We start from the raw sequence: 18,116 nt of genomic DNA on the forward strand, positions 1-18,116 counted from the left end.
GGGCAGTGCTTAATTTGGTTAATTTGAGCCAGTGGTTCCTGGTTCTAGGCACCAGCACTTAATTGTCTACGCCCGCGATCATGACAGTCTGCCACAATGTGGCACTGTCTGGCTAATTTAGAGATGACCACAATAACAGTTAATTATTAATTCAATGTACATTAAAAATGACTAGTGCCTGACGCCCAAACCATTCATATAGCTTTGAGGGCCTGTAATATTCCGAATTGTCACACTTGTAAGAGTGTGAAAGTTAGTAGTTGTGTTGCTACTATCATTGGCAGCATGGCGATGGGCCAGGTGTGGGGCAAGCTGCATTGGTCTCCTTACGAGAGCCCTGGCACTTATTGTTTTACAAATTAATCACTGACTAAGGTGTATAATTATGAGATGCTTGCGTCACAATTGCACCATGCAAAGTGGTACATGTGTGACGCAAGCCTCTAAGTCAGATTTATGAAGCCATGCAAAGTCACTCTGCATGGCTTTGAATGGCTTCAAAAATTGGAACCAAGTAATACAGTGCAAATTGCTGTGCTGCCTTACTTTCTGCAAGGGAGGCGTTCCATGGGCTTTGCAGTGGGTGTTCACACACAACTCCCATGATTTTTGATGCATTCCCAGGTTTTTAAGGACCTCCCCAGGTGAGGTGTAATGATGAGAAATATCTTTATTTCTCCTAGTTTTTTCCTGCATTCTGCAGCACACATAGAAAGAAGAAAAAGCCTCTCAGGATTGTTTTTGTGCAGGAAGGTGCCCCGTCCTGCACAAAAAACAATCCTGCATGCAACGGAGCCATCCTTGCACCATGGTGCAAGGGTGCCTGCGTTGTTTTTAGGCTGCCAAAATGGTACCAGTGCAAGGGGAAAGGACAGGAATGAGCTGTATTGGATAAATACGGTGCATTACTGCCCTTTCCCTGTGACGCAGGGCAGTGCAGTAAGGTGGCTTGCTGTGCTGCCCTGCACCATTAAACTCGTAAATATGGCCCTATGTGTCAAACCAGTGATGGTATGGAGTCCAGGTCCACCCATTGGTTGCAATACTTTGAATGAAAAGGCATCTCGGTCGGAGACCTGGGCATTCAAGATGACTTATGGTCAGTATCCCCACTCACCAGCACCCCCACACAGGCACTCTCCTGCTTTCCCCATCCAAACATTTACGCTAAGTGCTCCCAGCTCTCTCCATTTGATCTTTCATGTCTCCAGGTGGGCATTGGGTCACTGTAGACTATCCAACGCCGCTTTCCATTTTGACACCTTCTGGAATAATCCAGCCGACCATTTTTGGAAGAACGGCTCACTTTTTTGCCTACAGTTCCATGTTAAAATATCGATTACATAAATATCGATGAAAAAAATATCGATGTAAAAATATTGATTAAAAAAATATCGAAACCCTATACTTAAACAGGTAAGTACAGTAATATTGACTCAAAAATATCGATGTAAAAAATATAGATGTGAAAAATATAACATAAATTAAAATAAAATAGTTAAATAATATTAATATTATTAACCAAATAAATTCGTTTTTATATATATTTAAAACAATTATAACTAATAAACTTAATTTATAGAATATAAACACAAAAAAGGGTACATATACATATATTTACCTAAATACATTTAATTAACTATAATGTTTATTGAATTTATAAACTTTTTTAATTACAAAAATAAAAAAATAAACACATGTATAAATAAGTTAAAATAAAATATTCTATATTTAATTAACACATTAAACTATAAAAAAAATACAAACATGTAATAACAAAATTAAAACAGTAGTTAAAACGTTGGATAGCGAAGGGGTAAAAATGACTATTCCCACTCCAGTGAGTGCAACAGAAGGGAAAGCGCTGGATAGCGTAGGGGTAAAAATTACTATTCCCACTCCAGTGAGTGCAACAGTAGGGAAAGCGCTGGATAGCGTAGGGGTAAAAATTACTATTCCTACTCCAATGAGGGCAACAGTAGGGAAAGTGCTGGATAGCAGAGGGGTAAAAATTACTATTCCCACTCCAGTGTGTGCAACAGTAGGGAAAGCGCTGGATAGCATAGGGGTAAAAATTACTATTCCCACTCCAATGAGTGCAACAGTAGGGAAAGCGCTGGATAGCGGAGGGGTAACAATTGCTATTCCCACTCCAGTGAGTGCAACAGTAGGGAAAGTGCCGGATAGCGGAGGGGTAAAAATGACTATTCCCACTCCAATGAGTGCAAGAGTAGGGAAAGCGCAGGATAGCGGAGGGGTAGAAATTGCTATTCCCACTCCAGTGAGTGCAACAGTAGGAAAAGCGCGGGATAGCGTAGGGGTAAAAATTACTATTCTCACTCCAATGAGTGCAACAGTAGGGAAAGCGCTGGATAGCGGAGGGGTAAAAATTGCTATTCCCACTCCAGTGAGTGCAACAGTAGGGAAAGCGCCGGATAGCGGAGAGGTAAAAATGACTATTCCCACTCCAATGAGTGCAACAGTAGGGAAAGCGCAGGATAGCGGAGGGGTAAAAATTACTATTCACACTCCAGTGAGTGCAACAGTAGGGAAAGCGCTGGATCACAAATCAATAAAAAACAAAACAATCACATTTTTATTAAATTACATTTCCAAAATTAGCATAATTATTATATAATTTTAAATATATTATTATTACCAAAGAAAATAAAAAAACATTTACCCGTTATTTAACACTATAAAATCCACAACACACACCTACAATAAATTACACAATTAAATTCAATAATTACCAATTAATTAATAAAAATTATTTGCTTAACACCTTTCACACCATTTACACATATTAACACCAAAACACACAACTAAAATTAATTACGCAATAACAATTAATAATTACCAATTAATTAATGGTAATTAATTTTAAAGTATTTAATAATTAATCAATATAAAAAAGTAATTACTTACCACCCTTCACACAATTTACACATATGAACACCACAACACACACCTAAAATTAATTCTGCAATTAACATAATTATTTATTAATTAACACATTGAAATTCATTAACAACTAATTATTAAAATATTATTAACTAATCAATCAACACATTCATTATTGAATAAATTTGATAATTACTTCCCACCCTTTTCCCCTATAAACCCACAACCCGCTACGGAACTAAAAACGCAGAATTAAACTTAAAATAAATAAACCTAAATAAATAAATTAACTGGTAAAACTCTAAAACATATAATAAATGTACAAACAATTCTCATAAAAAACACTAAAATACATCAAATTATTAATAAATCGATATTTTTGTAAACAATATTTATTACAACAATATTTATGTAATCGATATTACTTACCTGTCAGTCGATATTTTTGTCAACTATAGTTTTGTTGTTGATATTTCTTCCCCTCGATATTTTTTGCGGCGATATTTCAGTCCCACAATATTTTTGCGGCAATATTTCTACTCTGCACCCTGCTCACGAGGTTGCTATGAGCCATATCCCTCTGGAAGACCCAGGATTGTACGTGACTCTGTGAGTGAAAGTACTTGATACAACAAGTCTGGCCAGTTAAAGATAATGCCCCCATCCGTACTTGACATTTTGTGTTTCAAGAAAGTCCATAAGTGGCTTAAAGTCTCTTCAGCGCTGAAGGGTAATGGCTAACAGGTCTTGAAAAAGTGAGATTTTATGTTCTAGGAATTTGATGGGAATTCTCTTAGTGCTGACAGGAGAATGTCCTCCTTCACTGTGAAATTATGATTGCATGCTACGTCTGGTGCTTGATTTCTTTTGGCCACGGATCTCCTGAATCTGTGCTCTCTGTGAATCTCAATTTCACTGGTATGGTCTGCGGACAAAATATGCTGAAACAGTTTCTGCACATACAGGAGGATGTTAGAGCCTTCCGCATTGGAAGGATCCCCCTGTATTCTTAAATATTATCTCTGGAGCATTTTTCCAAATCTTCTGCTTGGGACTAAAGGTCCATATGGCAAGAGTATCTCTTGATGCAACATTACAACAACTACTTTCCACGCCGCACTAGTATCTTCCATTGCTGAGACTCTAGTGCCTATTTCCATCATCTCTTGTTTGACTTTTCTGGGCTATTTTGTAAAGTCTTGCTTCACTGTCTGTAAATCATCTCTGAGTGCAGTGAATGAATATTCTAGGAAGGATTTTACAAGGGGGTCTTCATCCCAAGTGTCTCTGAAGGTGAGTTGTCACCCGTCCCGACTGCTGGAGCTGATCCCTTGGAGCAGCCACAAGTTTTTATTGCGCTGATGTGATGTGCATGTGGTGAAAGTTAGCGTCCTTTTTGTTGTACCCGAAGGCAATTATAGAGTGACAGTTGTAAGATTGCCCACACCGACAATATTCTACTAGTACTGGGGTAAAATCTTGGGAGCACTCTTGAATATTTAATGTGTGGTCATGACTCATTTTATTGCGGTGGTCATCCATCACCAAAAATCACCATAGTCTATTAGTCTGGGGCCTGCAGGTTGGGTGGTAGCTCTGAGCCAGACACCCCTCGTCCAATGTAGGCCTGGGAGCAACTTTGTTTCAGAACTCATCAGTCCTTGCTTCCCAAATCCGGCGTAGCACTTGAAGAGCAGAGCGCTTGCCTCTACACAGTCCGCTCGGGCCCTACGGGGCCAAGTATGTGATTCTAGTCGTGCCCCTCCCATGCTATGTTAGGCTGGTGGGAGCTATGGGCTAATCCTCAAACAAGAAATTATGGGGCGGTGGTCCATGCCCTACCAGACCCAATGAGCAAAATTTGTTCAAGCTGCCATGCTCCCAAAATGAATGCTTTATATCCTTTTGCGCAGATCTGTCACACTCTAGCACCTCTCTAGTGCCTCAAAGAGTGCATAGAGTAATGCTAGGCACTTACAGTCTGTGGGATGTAGCAAGCATACCACTTACTGCCATACAAATATCTGACAACTCGATTTCTTGGGTGATTCCTCTTTGAGTCTCCAGCAGCTGCTCTTCTACACCCCTGCACCACAGATGGGGGGGGGGGCAGGTAATCAGGCTGCCCCCCACCTCACAGTTCCATCTGAGCTAGTGTCTCACGAGTAAGTTGCATTCTGATGGAGTGCGCATACTCTGCTAACAGGCTGCTTAGCCAAAGGTCTGCTTAACGTTCCCCAACCAAGTTAACAGTGTATCTAGGATTGTGTTGGAGGGAAAATCTGTTGAACAAACAACAAGAAAGAAAACACGTTGACAAGGCAATATGGGTTTATTACAATATTGCAGTGAAGATCAGTCACTACTGGAGTGATCAGTTCACCTCTGTGGAGATGCAACCTGAAGTCTGAAGTACAGCTCAAAACAGCGCTATTTATTCCCCCAAACCACAAAGGAAAAGGTTACACGGTAATTGCTGACGTAAGCAATGTTCACACAAGACATACAAAATAGCATTAGTAGATGTAGCGATTTCTCAGAAACAGAAGCTTGTGTAGGTGGGCCTAGCCTCACATGATGAGTGTGGAATCCCCCTATGTGGGTCTCGGTTCTTGGAATTTAAGCGGAGCAAAGATATGTTTATCTAACTGCGCAGCGCATGGTTATATCCTGCTCAACGCTTATTGGCCAAGCTTATCTGACCTTTTTGCATGTGTTTTCTTTCACCAAGCCATCTAGTCATTTAAGTGTGAAGCTGCGGTTTCTGTAGAAGCAGGCACTTGAGTCATTATGTTCCAAGGCAGTACGTGCACCTCGTCATCCATCCTATGTATGTGTTCGGGCTAGGCTTGTCATATCCTGTGTAGGTATCAAGACAGGTAGTGTGATAGACCACAGATCACAGTGAAGAAGTGAGCGCTTACATAATTGATGTATCTTGACTGATCCCTCTTACAGATGGAGATTGTGGTGACCTATTTTTGTGAGATCTGCACTAACCACAGTCTCTGAGACTGACGGGAAATATGATCTATTTTTGGGCAGCGGCTCAGCAAACTATCCACAAGATGTTTCATGCCATTTAACTTGTGATGTGACCTGTTTATTACTACACATTGTTATTCATCACGTCTCTGCTTCTGTGCAGGGGTCTGTGTTATTACAGGGGCCTAAAACTGTCTCTAACCTGAAAGGTTCACATGGAGGTTTGAGGCCTCAGATCTGTGTGGGCCTTTATATAATGTATCCTATTTTCCCTTGTATCATTTGCCACCTTTCCGAAATAAAAACACTGACCATTTGTTATAGTTTTAAGAGTGTGCAAATGCCTAGACTTGGTACTAAATAGAACTATGAACAAAATCGAATGTATTCATTTGTAATATAACTTTCCTGCCTGTTTTAACTTTAATTATTAGGCAGGGATCGTTAACGTAGCTCTAGAACATATTTAAAAGTTTTTTCTATTTTTATTTGCTGTTTGGAGTATGTACAGATAAGGGCTAAAAATACTGGCATTAGGGGTTTTTGCTTATTTTTGTACCGACCGGGACAGCAGAATACCAGCGGTGCGGGGAGAGAACCGTCAAGGTGGCAGCCGCCATCTTGCATGCCGTGGGGGCCATCTTGCATGCCGGACAGCTCCTATCACTCCAGACAAGCAGCGCAGTCCGAGGTCAGTTTAGCAGGCCAATGTTTCTGGGTAGGTTCTTCCCTGTTACCCGATCGATATCTGACTTTTGAGGTCAGCCATGCTCGATGATCATCTTTTGGCCGCTGGCAGACGGAAGAGCAGGGAAGGCATGTCCTACCCAACTGGCATTTTGGCTTCGTCCTCCTGTAGTGACGATAAACCATTGTTTTTTGCTACAGTTTCTCTGATAAAAACCCTCCCTATGTTGCCATTTTAGCACAATGAACACACTGGAATACGCATACCGCAAGGGCAAACTGCTTCTGCCATCCCTCCTTGTTAAAGGAAAAGTGCCAATAGAAATTAGTGGTTTGCACCCTTGGTGGAACGAGTCTGCCAAAAACAACTACACCAGTTTTGCATGGATGCTCATTTTCTTGCACCTTTTTAAGCATGCTTATTTCTAAACTCAGCAAAATAATTTCTTGGCACATTTTGCTGTAATTATTTCCCCTTTTTTGAATTCAGCTATGCAAAGAAAACCTGTGGTCACAGAGGTGAGGACGCCCACGGATACTTGGAGCGGCCTTGGATTTTCTAAGTCAATGCCTGCTGAGGCGGTAAAGGAGCTCCAGGGTGTGAACCGCAGACGATACATCTCTTATCTGGCAAAGAATTCTCAGGTAAAGTATTTTGTTTCTTTCTGAGCAACTGAGCTGATAATTTGTTGCAGGCATGGGGGTTAATGATCTAAGAGATAGGGGGGAATTCCCCTATTTCCGCACAGACGGCAGCCACGGGAGCTAGTCATGAGGAAACGGAGTCCCCCAGACAGGAGGTGAGACGGGAGGAAGCCCCAAATTGAATGTTTGATAACTGGACCTTGGTTGGGTGGACCCGGTGGGGAAGGGGGGGGGGGGGGGTTAAGGGGGGGTTTGTTTACAAGTTATAAAAAACAATAACGTGATTCATAATGGTAAATGCTTTTGCTGATTGGGGGTCTGATAGGCGCCTCAGTGGACGCCCATATTGGTTCATTAACCTCGGACCGGAGAATGTCTTGTTTATTGTATGGGGTGGTCCATGTGATATAACTGTTTCCAAATGCGCAGTATGCCAAGAAAATTGCAATAAAGAAAGTTTTAGAAAAACAACTGAGCTGATAACTAAAGTTATTGTGATTTGATAATAGTCCTTGGAAATGGTATGTGATTTGCGTGTTTATGTGTAACAAATTGGAGATGCTCAAATTCCAATGGGTTTCCCTCTCTAGTTATTGCATTGGGTTGTTGATGTTTCACTGTCCATCTCATGCTCCCCTCTGACAATAAACACACAGCAAATGGTTAATTATTATAATGATAATAAACTACAATGTGAATTCCTTATCCAGTCCCAAATTGAGCTCCCACTACTCTATCAAACTTAGCCAGACTCATTAGATAATAAACATTTGTTGCAGGGAATTTTCACACTGTTTAAACTGTATGTGGAGGAACCGAAGCTTTGATATTTGAAAGCTCTGCATTTCCAATACTGAAGTCAGACTGAATGATTCAATATTGATGAAAGCCAAAGAAGTGTATGTATTGACAACTGTTTGTTTCTGTGGCTGAACCTTTAAAAAGTCCATGTTCTGCACTAATGTTTTAACATCTGTGGCACGGATTACTAACAGTTTATGCAATTCAGCACAGCAAAGCAGGTTGCTGTGTTCAGCACTGCGAAAGTGCTGAACTGCGCCATAGGATATGGCACTGTTGAGCTCTCTCCTTGTGCTGGCACACTTGTGCCTGGCGTGCGTCAACGCAGGCATCCTTTCGTCATGGTGCAAAGGGGCCTACGTTATGGGGAGGATAGTTTTTGTGCAGAAAGGGGCACATTCCTGAACAAAACCAATTCTTAGAAGCGTATTCCTCATTGTATGTTTGATGTAGAATGCAGCAGACTTGGCGAGAAATAACTAGGAGAAATAAAGACATTTCTCATTTCCATTCTTTTGCAAAACAAGGTTTACAGGCTTTGGTACATCTGGGTTTGTGTCCAAATACATGGGTGGTAGCAAAGAAATAGCCAAGCTCCACCCATTGTAACGCTTTAAGTCGCAAAGTAACGCAAGTACCTTTTTTAAGAAAGTAACGCAAAGGTACACAACACAAGCTTTGCATGGTTTTTATAAATCTCAAAACACATTTTGCGTTGTGGCTCTATTAAAAAACGGCTAACCTACCAAGCAATCTGTTAGTAAATTTGGGCCTGTATTTCCTCCTACTGAGAAGCACTTTTGAAACTATTCAAGGGCAGAACACAGTCCCTGAAGCACCTTCAGGGTTTCATCACTTCAGGTTGGGCCCATACTGCCCAATGAATATCTGGGAGATATGGTGGAAAACGGGTGGCCCTCTTCACATTCTGCAGGGGGGCATCATTTTACTTTACATCACTGGGAATATTGACCTCCTCGTACTCTCCCTTTGAAATGAATGGAGTGCAGCTCATTAGAGCTTGAGGTCACTCATCATCTTTCGGACTTCATACTATTGAAAACGGCCATACATTCAGATAAGAGTATGCATTTATTGTTTAAATAAATGTGGAAATGTGCTATTTTTGCTTCATTTGTCTTGTAAAACCTGAAATAAAAGTGGATAAATACAGATAAAATTTGCAAAAAATAAATATGGATAAATACAGACGGAAATGTCAAGAAAATAAATACCATAAAACCAGGAGCCCTAATTATGAGACAACAGCAGACATATTTTTAAACATGGAGCTGGGGCCTATTTGAGGCCTAGTTAAGCATATCCCAGAAAAACGCTTTTCTAAATATCTCAGAGTTTTAGTTTCAATTGCAATAGATTCATATCATTAATTTTATTATGCACATATGATTATAATCAGAAAGTAACTTCAATAGTAGGCTTCCACCTATGGCTGTGGCTTACCTTTGTACTTTGAACTAAATACAAAAGTGGACTCGAAGACGTTTGGAAGCCTGGACTAAAACCCTCATGCAAATTCTAAATGTCACCTAGCTAAAAATAATGGGTACATGCCCAGCCAGGGAAATCTGACTATCCAGTTTATGGTTTTTAATTCATCATTAGCCCTTTTGTTTTTGTTTAAAATGACAAGCTATGACCAAAGACCTTGAATATCTTCTGAACATCCTTGAGTTACCTAATGCAAAGTTGGATTTTTGTCCACCCTTTGACACTGCCCTCAGGAGCCATTTCGCGTTAGTAAAATACATGGGACTTATTTGCTCTGAGTACCCATGATGAAGCATAGTAAAGTAGTTCGTATGCAGATCCCCGCTAGGTGATAAAGGAATTAAGTAGACACAAGCAATGCCAAGAGGTTATCTTGAGAAGACCTGAAGAACAACTCTTAGAAGGCCAGATCCTTTCTCTCTAGGCACTGAGCAGAATTCCGTAAGAGGTGGAAACAAGAAGCACATTGGGCGTGAACAGATCTTTGCAGTCCACTCATCAATAGTCAAGCCCTAAAACCCATAAAAGAGCTAAGCTGACACACTTCCATGCCCAGTAGAGGAATACACATCAATCTGAGCCTATGGCAGTACATGCACAAATATTTGTACATGGAACTGTAAGTCATTCAAACCAAACTGAATTTCCAGACAATATTTGTAAATTGATTATGGCACATACCCACTCGAGGGTTTAGCATTGAATAAACAGTATTTTACGATCTGATTACATAATCCATTGTGAAGATCTAGCAGTCTTGTGCTCTGCTCGGCCTTCCAAATTGCTGTCGTTAACCAGGAGACTTTTCTTCACATTTTACTTGATCACTAATGGTTCCCATTTGTACAATCCAAGAGTATAAATAGTTAAAGAAGAAATAATTAGAGTGAGGGGCCAGCTAAACAATGTTATATCTGTAGCCTGGTTCTCACTCATTTTGATTATACAGGCTAATCCCTCAAAAGAGCAAGAGAAAGGAAGAATGATTAAAAAAAGCAAATGTGGACGAGACATAAATATAAAGCTAAATAATCATACTTCATGTAGGAATTATTGCCTGCACCTTGTTGGTAAATCCAATTATGGAATTACCACTCTCCCCCTAAAAAAGCTAATGGGCATTGCAAGGGCAGGAGCTACCTCTTATCTTAAAGACACTGAATAAAATGGCTTAATTCTCCACCGTGCTTTCCAAGCTTCTTCTACTGCATGTACCAGTCCACGAATGCCTGTCACAGCACCTTCCTTTGAATAGCTGAAATGGAAGCCCAATCACCCAAAGCATTTGCTTATGTTTTCCTACTTTTTGTGCTTGATTGAGCTTTTCTCTCAGCAAAAGCATGGGTAGAGGCTTGGACAGCCTGTCATCTGTGAACATTGGAAAGGTTTAGGGAGGGCCTCTACAGAATGGAGACAATTTTATAACCTGTCGTTAAGGTAAGAGACATCTCCTGCTCCCACTTTGCTCCCAAGGCCCACAGCACACCAGAGGGTTGTTGGGATCTGGCAACACAGAATGCTTCCTTTGCTGGCCTCTCACAATAGCTATAATCCCCAAATGGAGTAATCAGATTGTTCCATCCAAGGCTGATAAGTGTTTTAAAATCACACAATCAGATGGATACCCTGCAACATAACATTGTTTTTAGAAAAAAATATCTTAAAATACTTGCCCGTTTCTAAGCTAGCAGCAGCAGGTCCAGCTAATGCTGGATTTATTAGCGTCTCTAGGCCTTGGATAGGGGAGATTGGGTTTGAGTAAGGACGAGCATTGATTGGTAGTCTCTTTCAATGTTATCCAATGCACGAAAACCTTGCCTGTAGAACAGGTTTGTGGATTTAGCAAAGACAAGATTTACCTGGGCTATAAAGGATGCACCCAAAGGCAAATTGTGAACCAGACTATCAAAAACCCTCTCAACCACGAGCATGCCCAAATATGGGACTGGTCCCCTATTGGACAAGCCTCTAAGGAGTGTGTGTTCTGCCTAATTCCTTGTCAACACCAAAGAGAGAGCAGGGTGAAGTCACACTGCCCAGGGAGCAAGATGTAAACTTAAGGTTGACCTGCAGTTGGTGCTATAATTATTTAATGGGAAAATTAGCATTTGTGGAAAAAGTTGGGGGGGGGCGCTCCTCATCTGAGTTACCCTGGTTCTACCAGTCCCTTACTTATCAATCTAGTGTGTCTTAGACTGGCTCTCCGGCAGCCTCAGCAACATTCCCAGAAAAGAGAAACAGAAAAGCAGCCAAACTTCATACTAAAATGGATTTAAAGAACTCTGAAATGTAAGGTAATAGTGAGAACAGAAATAGATTTTGAGTGAACATATCTTGCCACACATTCGCGATGTAAATAACAGGTGTTAATATTACCAAATTTAATAGTAATCAATTTACCACCTGCAGACGTAAGAAAGGCTGCCTTGACTTTGCCTAGTTGGATTCAAACTTGTGACCTGCAGATTAAAGCTGGGGTCAGCATCAAGCGTTTTTCTCAATGAACCATCTTGCATTCATGAGAAAATACTGAATGAATCGTTGGCTGGAAATAGTCCATCATGTCACAGATCCCACATTAACCGGTAACACAAGACAAACTGAAGCGGCTTCCTTTAAAGATTGCTCATAGCTTTTTCCCACTCCACCATTGATGACAAGCAGTTTTGGAGACTTAAGTTGAGTTAGATCCCAGTAACAAACCAAGTTGCTCCAGTTATTTTTGTAACAGTTTACTATTTTCCCCATTTGAGTAGATTAGCATGAAATCCCCGCACATTGCATTAAAATATTTTATGATTTTAAATATCACCTTCACATCTTTCACTGCCACTTCATACCTAGCCTTCCATTTTCAAGGGTGTACAGTAACCTGGAGTGACCAGCTGTACCTTTGCTATATTTATAACACATACACTAGCTATGCTAGTAATGTAAGACCTATAATATCACATAATGGTAATGATTACATTTTTCAATTTTTAAGGTGTGGAATAATGACAAAACACTTGGTGGAAGTCAATCGAGGAACTGGAGGGAGCGTAAAGAATCCACCGTCACAGCAGCCCAAAGTCCTCCATCTTCTTCCCAAGGTACAGACAAGCACACTGATATTTATAGTCACTTGTAATACAAAAATCTAAGGTTTTCCTCCACAGGGAACACTCTTTACACTTAAAAGGGATTCTTCTTGAACCCATTTCTTCCATCTTGTCCTCAGAAACTAATCACTGCTTTATCATTGTATTTTATTCATTTCATTTTCTATACTATACCTAGGATGGCAGCCCTCAGAACCTACCATTCCAGTTAATAAGGAAATAAATGCAGCTAAATCCACTTGGAAATCTGTGTGGGAGCTTGCTCGTCCCCTCCTTGCACCCATGAAGCCTCACCCTGTACTAAGTGTATCTATCTTTCCTCCCCACAAGAATCACTGTTACATAGTTTTTTAGGTCGAGCCTGCGTAGGCTGCACATGCGCAGTCTCTCTGGCGAGATTTAATGATTTGTAGTAGCTTTCACTAGCGGGCTTTAAGCTCTGCCCCTCTTTCCCATTGGCAAGCGTCACCGGTTATGCTAAACGGTGGCCAGCCATTGGGAAAGAGGTGTTGATTTCGTACACTTTTCTCTTTTTCGGCCGTCCCACTTGGACGGCCTGGCCTGACTTCCTTCTGGCGTAAAAGGTTTCTTATCTTTATGGGGCCAAACACATGGCCCCATTAAGATAATAAAAACCTTTTACGCCAGAAGAAAAGCAGGCTGAGACCGTCCAAGCGGGACAGCAGAAAAAGAGAAACGTTTACGCCATGACCTGCGCTTGGTCTATAGTGCTCTAGTGAGGCTCCGGAGTGTCTTTATTGACACCAGGGCGGATTTGACTTCCTGTTGGTCTCGGTGCAGGAGGGAGTTCTTAGCTAAAAGCTACTGGATAAAATAAGGATCCAGATCAGTGTATTAAAAATACCTTATAGTCCACTGGTCAATTACCTTTATTAGTGGGAACCATAGGGAAGATTGAAAACAAGTGGGATGGTTGGTTGAGGGCAATGTCTTACACCGTCACAGTAGCTAGGCCAATATGTTTCTGCCAACATTAGATGCCCAATCGTCTCTGAGGCATTCTTCAGGGATCCATAACTACCACCTTGGACTCTTTATGAGCTTGAGTAGAATTCAAGGTCTTTATTTTTATTAACCCCTCCCGTGCTCATGGCGAGCTCAGCCCGTCATGAGGCACGGTTGCGCTTTGCTCCTGACGAGCTGATCTCGTCATGACCCGTGCGGCGCTCAAACGCGGGGATAATTCCCCTGCTGTGCTGAGCGTTCCACGCAAACGGGTGTGGTCATGACGAGTTCAGCTCATCATGAGCACCTCGCCCCCGTGTAGCCTGACGAGCTGAGCTCGTCACAAGCATGGTGGTGCTGCGCGCACCCCCCCACCCCCCAGCGCCGCAGGGGAATTAGCCCCGCGGCAAAGGGGTTAAAACTCAGTGATATTCACAGATGTGTTATGAAAACAAGATATAGTAAAAATTGGGCTCTGACTTTAATGATGAATTTTCTGATTTACGAACTGCATCACAATCCCTCCTAGGAAATATGTATTTCTGCATGAAATACAGTGTTGTATCCAAACAATAGGAAGTACAGTGCCTAGAGACCTCTAACTTGTTAATTTGTGATAAAAGGATCTAATATTTTTTATATTGATTTTGTATCTCCTTTCCTACTTTGTTTATAGACGACCACCTACTCAGCAGCAGTAATTACTTCGAAAGCATTTCCACAAACAGCTCCCATTTCCTCAGTGCAACGTTTAAACAGACCACTGACCTGCCTGAGCTGTTCAGCAAGCTGGGACTAAGCAAGTACACGGACATCTTTCAGCAGCAAGAGGTAGGCTGTCTCAAGCAAATGTTGACTAGGCTTCAGTGGTTCCTTGAGTGAACAGGGGCAATGGAAGTGGGGGTGCGGGAGTTGCTGCAGCACACTCCAAGACAACATTTCAGGAGCACAGAAGGGAATGATCAATAAAAAGGCCATTCAATTTTGTTTTTATTCTTTGTTAAAAGCTAGAAGTCAAGTGCCGTGCATTTTCTATTGACAAACAGTTGATTATCTAATATGGAGATTGGTTTTTAGTTTTCATGTATTACAAAGTGAAGGAATTTTGGAATGGGAACCATGCTGGGGTTCAGGAAGTATGAAAGGAAAGGCTGCAGGATATCAAATGTTTTCTAACACACAAAAAAATGTAAATGTTTGTATATGAACTTTACAAATATTTAAAAAAATATCAGCCACAAGAAAAGTTCAAATGAGGCAGCTTGGGTCACGTGTACTAAGCATTTTAACAATTACAAGCACTCGGATTCTAATGTTTGCAACAGGTAAAAAGCATTTTTGAGTATAGTAATCACATTGTAGGAGTTGGTAAAAATCAGTGTTCCTGCAGGGAGGGGTCTGGTGCAGGTGACCCTTCCAAATACTGAATCAGTGTGATATGTATCAAAATTAAATTCAGCCACAAGACAATGAAAATGTACCAACTCCAGAGCTGGGGAGGTAATGGGTCTCATTGGGGCCCATTCTCCTTTAATAGTTAAATGAAAAAAATGTTTGCTGTGGATTAGGAAGACATGAAGGGAACCACTACCAACTCTTAAACAAACCTTTGAAAAGTAAACTTTTGTTTTTGAATGTAGCCCTGTATCCTTTAAGCAAAACGGTGCATTTGGAAAACAAGTTCACTTTATTGAAAAGTGATCAGAGACATGATGGCCTGCTGCAGCTGGCAAAGAGTTGTATGCATAATGGCATTAAGCACGATAAAAACAAATTAACATACGATTAAAATCAAGACATTATGTCGAGCGAACTACGCTAATGCTTACGTTAGTCAATGTAGGCCCCAAGTCCATAATAGCAAACTTTTACTTGCAGCCATCTTTCAGCACACAGTCATCCTTTCATTTCTGAATACTCACTACACAGACGATTCATGCACCAGTAACTTTGTAAACATTGCTTTGAGATGTAATGTCACCTTTCCGGTACACAATGAGGTTTATTTTACTCAGGACTCTATAGTGCACTGCTTTACTGAGAGCCAATGTTCCCAAAGCCTCACCTATTGAGACCACGTTGTGATTCTCATGAAACCTTGACCTTGTATAATAAGTAGCGATATTTGTGCCTTAAGAGTACCAGGGAGGGGAGCTGAATTAAGTGAATCTGTTGGATAGTCCTCAGAAATATAATTTTAGAAACTGTTTTGCTTTCCATTTAACCTGATTGGTTCTATCTGTATTCATATATGGATTTTATTTTATTTTACATTATAAAAGAAGCCCATTGCTGACGGGAAGGGGGTCACTGTATTTGCCTTTTAGGAAGTGACACAACATCTGTCTGAGTTTCATGCTATTATTTAATTTTGACATATTTGCAATTATTTAAATCCTGTAATAAACCTTCATGGTTTCACCATATTATGCGTCCAGTGTTGTTTGTAAAGCCTAATGTGCTTTACATTTAATGCTGAAATGTTAATGAATATCGATTTTAAGTGGTGACTAGTTCCATTATGTATTATGTTTATTTTAGCAGAATTTCAAGATTGCGAAATATAAAATTGTTATTGGACTTTGGGGCATATGTATTAAAATTTCGATTTGTGAGTCCTTAATAGCGATTTTTTGCGAATCGCTATTAAGGACTCGCAAAATGCAATGTATGTAGGAATCACAATAATAATTGCGATTTCTACATATTCCTTAATTGCGACTCGCAAATTGCGAATCGTAATTAACTGCATCGCTGCTGCGGTGATTTTTGCGCTGTGCGGCATTTTTTAAATTTCTGCGATACATGACGAGCTCAGCTCGTCATCCGCACACGTCACCCGTGGCGGATGACGAGCTGAGCTCGTCATCAGCACCGAAGGGGTTAAGGAACACCTTACCATTCATTCCTATGGCCTAGAGGCCCATAGGGATGAATAGGAAGCCATTCGCAATTTGCGAATACCCATTAGGAACTCGCAAATTGCGAATGCAATTTCAAGGGTGTCACAAGGACACCCTGTTTCACCCCTGAAATATGTATGTGGGCACATGTGGCGCACATACATGCCCAAAATGCAAAACAGTGAATTTTTCAAAGAAATCACAAATTACCACCAACTTAAAGACATTCGCACAACTTGGGTGCTTCTTGCATTGCATTTAAGGAATAGCAATTTGCGATTCCTTAAATGCATTCGCAAAAATAGTGAATCGCAAATTTTGTGATTCCCTATTTTGCGAGGGCGTTCAGGGATGATACATCCCAAAAGCCTTTCTCCTGTTCGCAAACAGGCCGATTCTGAGAAACGTCCCGTTTGTGAACAGGTAATGGGCTTGATACACATGCCCCTTTGTGTGTTAAGGTTGAGATATTTTTTGTGAGGTGCCATATGCACACCATATTAGGGATTTACTACAGGTCTAGTTGTGAATAAACATTAATTCAGATCAGTGACTATTTATTCTACGGTGCACAGGAGTAAATGAGCAAATCAGACAGTAGGTTACTGCTAGTCGAGACCTGCATTTTGCTATTTGTGTGGTTTCTTTTAGAGGAGATTTGACTTTCCCCTTTCCTTTTGGTGAAGCAGAGTATACATTGTTGATTGTTTAAGTATTTTAGCAGTGTTGAATTCAGATGTTACAGCGCAGTGAGTCATGCTGTGATGTTTTGGTTGTCGTGTGGGTGACATACCAAGAGGCGCTATGATTGGTTAACCTTTGAACTGGACTTGTTGCAATTGATTAATTGTGCTATAAGTCATACTGTAATTGGTTATGTAATTTGGTACTGCTCTAGGACTAGTTATTGATCTCTTTGTGCTGTTTCTGATTGGTGGATTTCTGTTGTTTGTAACACATGATTGACTAGGCCGAAGTCAGTAAGGTGAAATGGGAATCGTGCTTAAGATACCTGTTACTTCAAGTTATAAGGAAGAGAACATGTCACCGAAGGCACCCCTGCCCATGACCTGGCACTCAACAAGGGTTTACACTCTTCTTTGTGGGTCACAGACTGAAACAGGATCACTTCCGATGACAAGAACATGCAATTTCCTTTGAATGGCACCTTTAATGTGAGAAAGATTGGGAATTTGAGACGAGTGATGTATGAACTGAAACCTCAGCCTATACCTACCCAGTGTGAGGCATCGAATGTATGTGAGCATGCTGTATATTAGAAAAAAACATAAGAAAATTAGACATTCTGTTAGTAATTGGTTGGCTGCAAGCTGGAACTCGAAACAGCGTGCATTGCATGAAAGTATGATAGAATGTATTTGTGTTTATCCTGCCATCTTGAGAGAAAATAAGAAGACAAGAGAGAGAATCAGGTTAAGAATTAGCAAAGGCACAGACACAAGGTTGGATGAGTTTGAAGAAGACAGGATCATAGACGATTTACAATATATAATAACACTTTCTTATCAGGTTGTGCCCCCTCCAATAGGGCCAACATCACAGGGGACGCGGACGGAAAGATCAAGGCCAGTGTAGTTGAGGGTGTGAATGC

The 18,116-nt window shown here is 40.9% G+C and overlaps 1 protein-coding gene across 1 annotated transcript in view; it reads left to right on the plus strand.

The window, feature by feature from the left end:
- Positions 1-18,116, plus strand: part of LOC147702954 (protein bicaudal C homolog 1-A-like) — a 344,675-nt gene that overhangs the window by 298,345 nt on the left and 28,214 nt on the right. Inside the window, exons 16-18 of the mRNA XM_086931525.1 lie at positions 7,067-7,221; positions 12,521-12,626; positions 14,278-14,432. Coding sequence (XP_086787651.1) covers positions 7,067-7,221; positions 12,521-12,626; positions 14,278-14,432 — 416 coding nt within the window. The remainder of the gene's footprint in view (positions 1-7,066; positions 7,222-12,520; positions 12,627-14,277; positions 14,433-18,116) is intronic.

The sequence above is a fragment of the Lissotriton vulgaris genome, chromosome 7 (genome assembly GCF_964263255.1).
Source record: "Lissotriton vulgaris chromosome 7, aLisVul1.2, whole genome shotgun sequence".
Taxonomy (NCBI): domain Eukaryota; kingdom Metazoa; phylum Chordata; class Amphibia; order Caudata; family Salamandridae; genus Lissotriton; species Lissotriton vulgaris.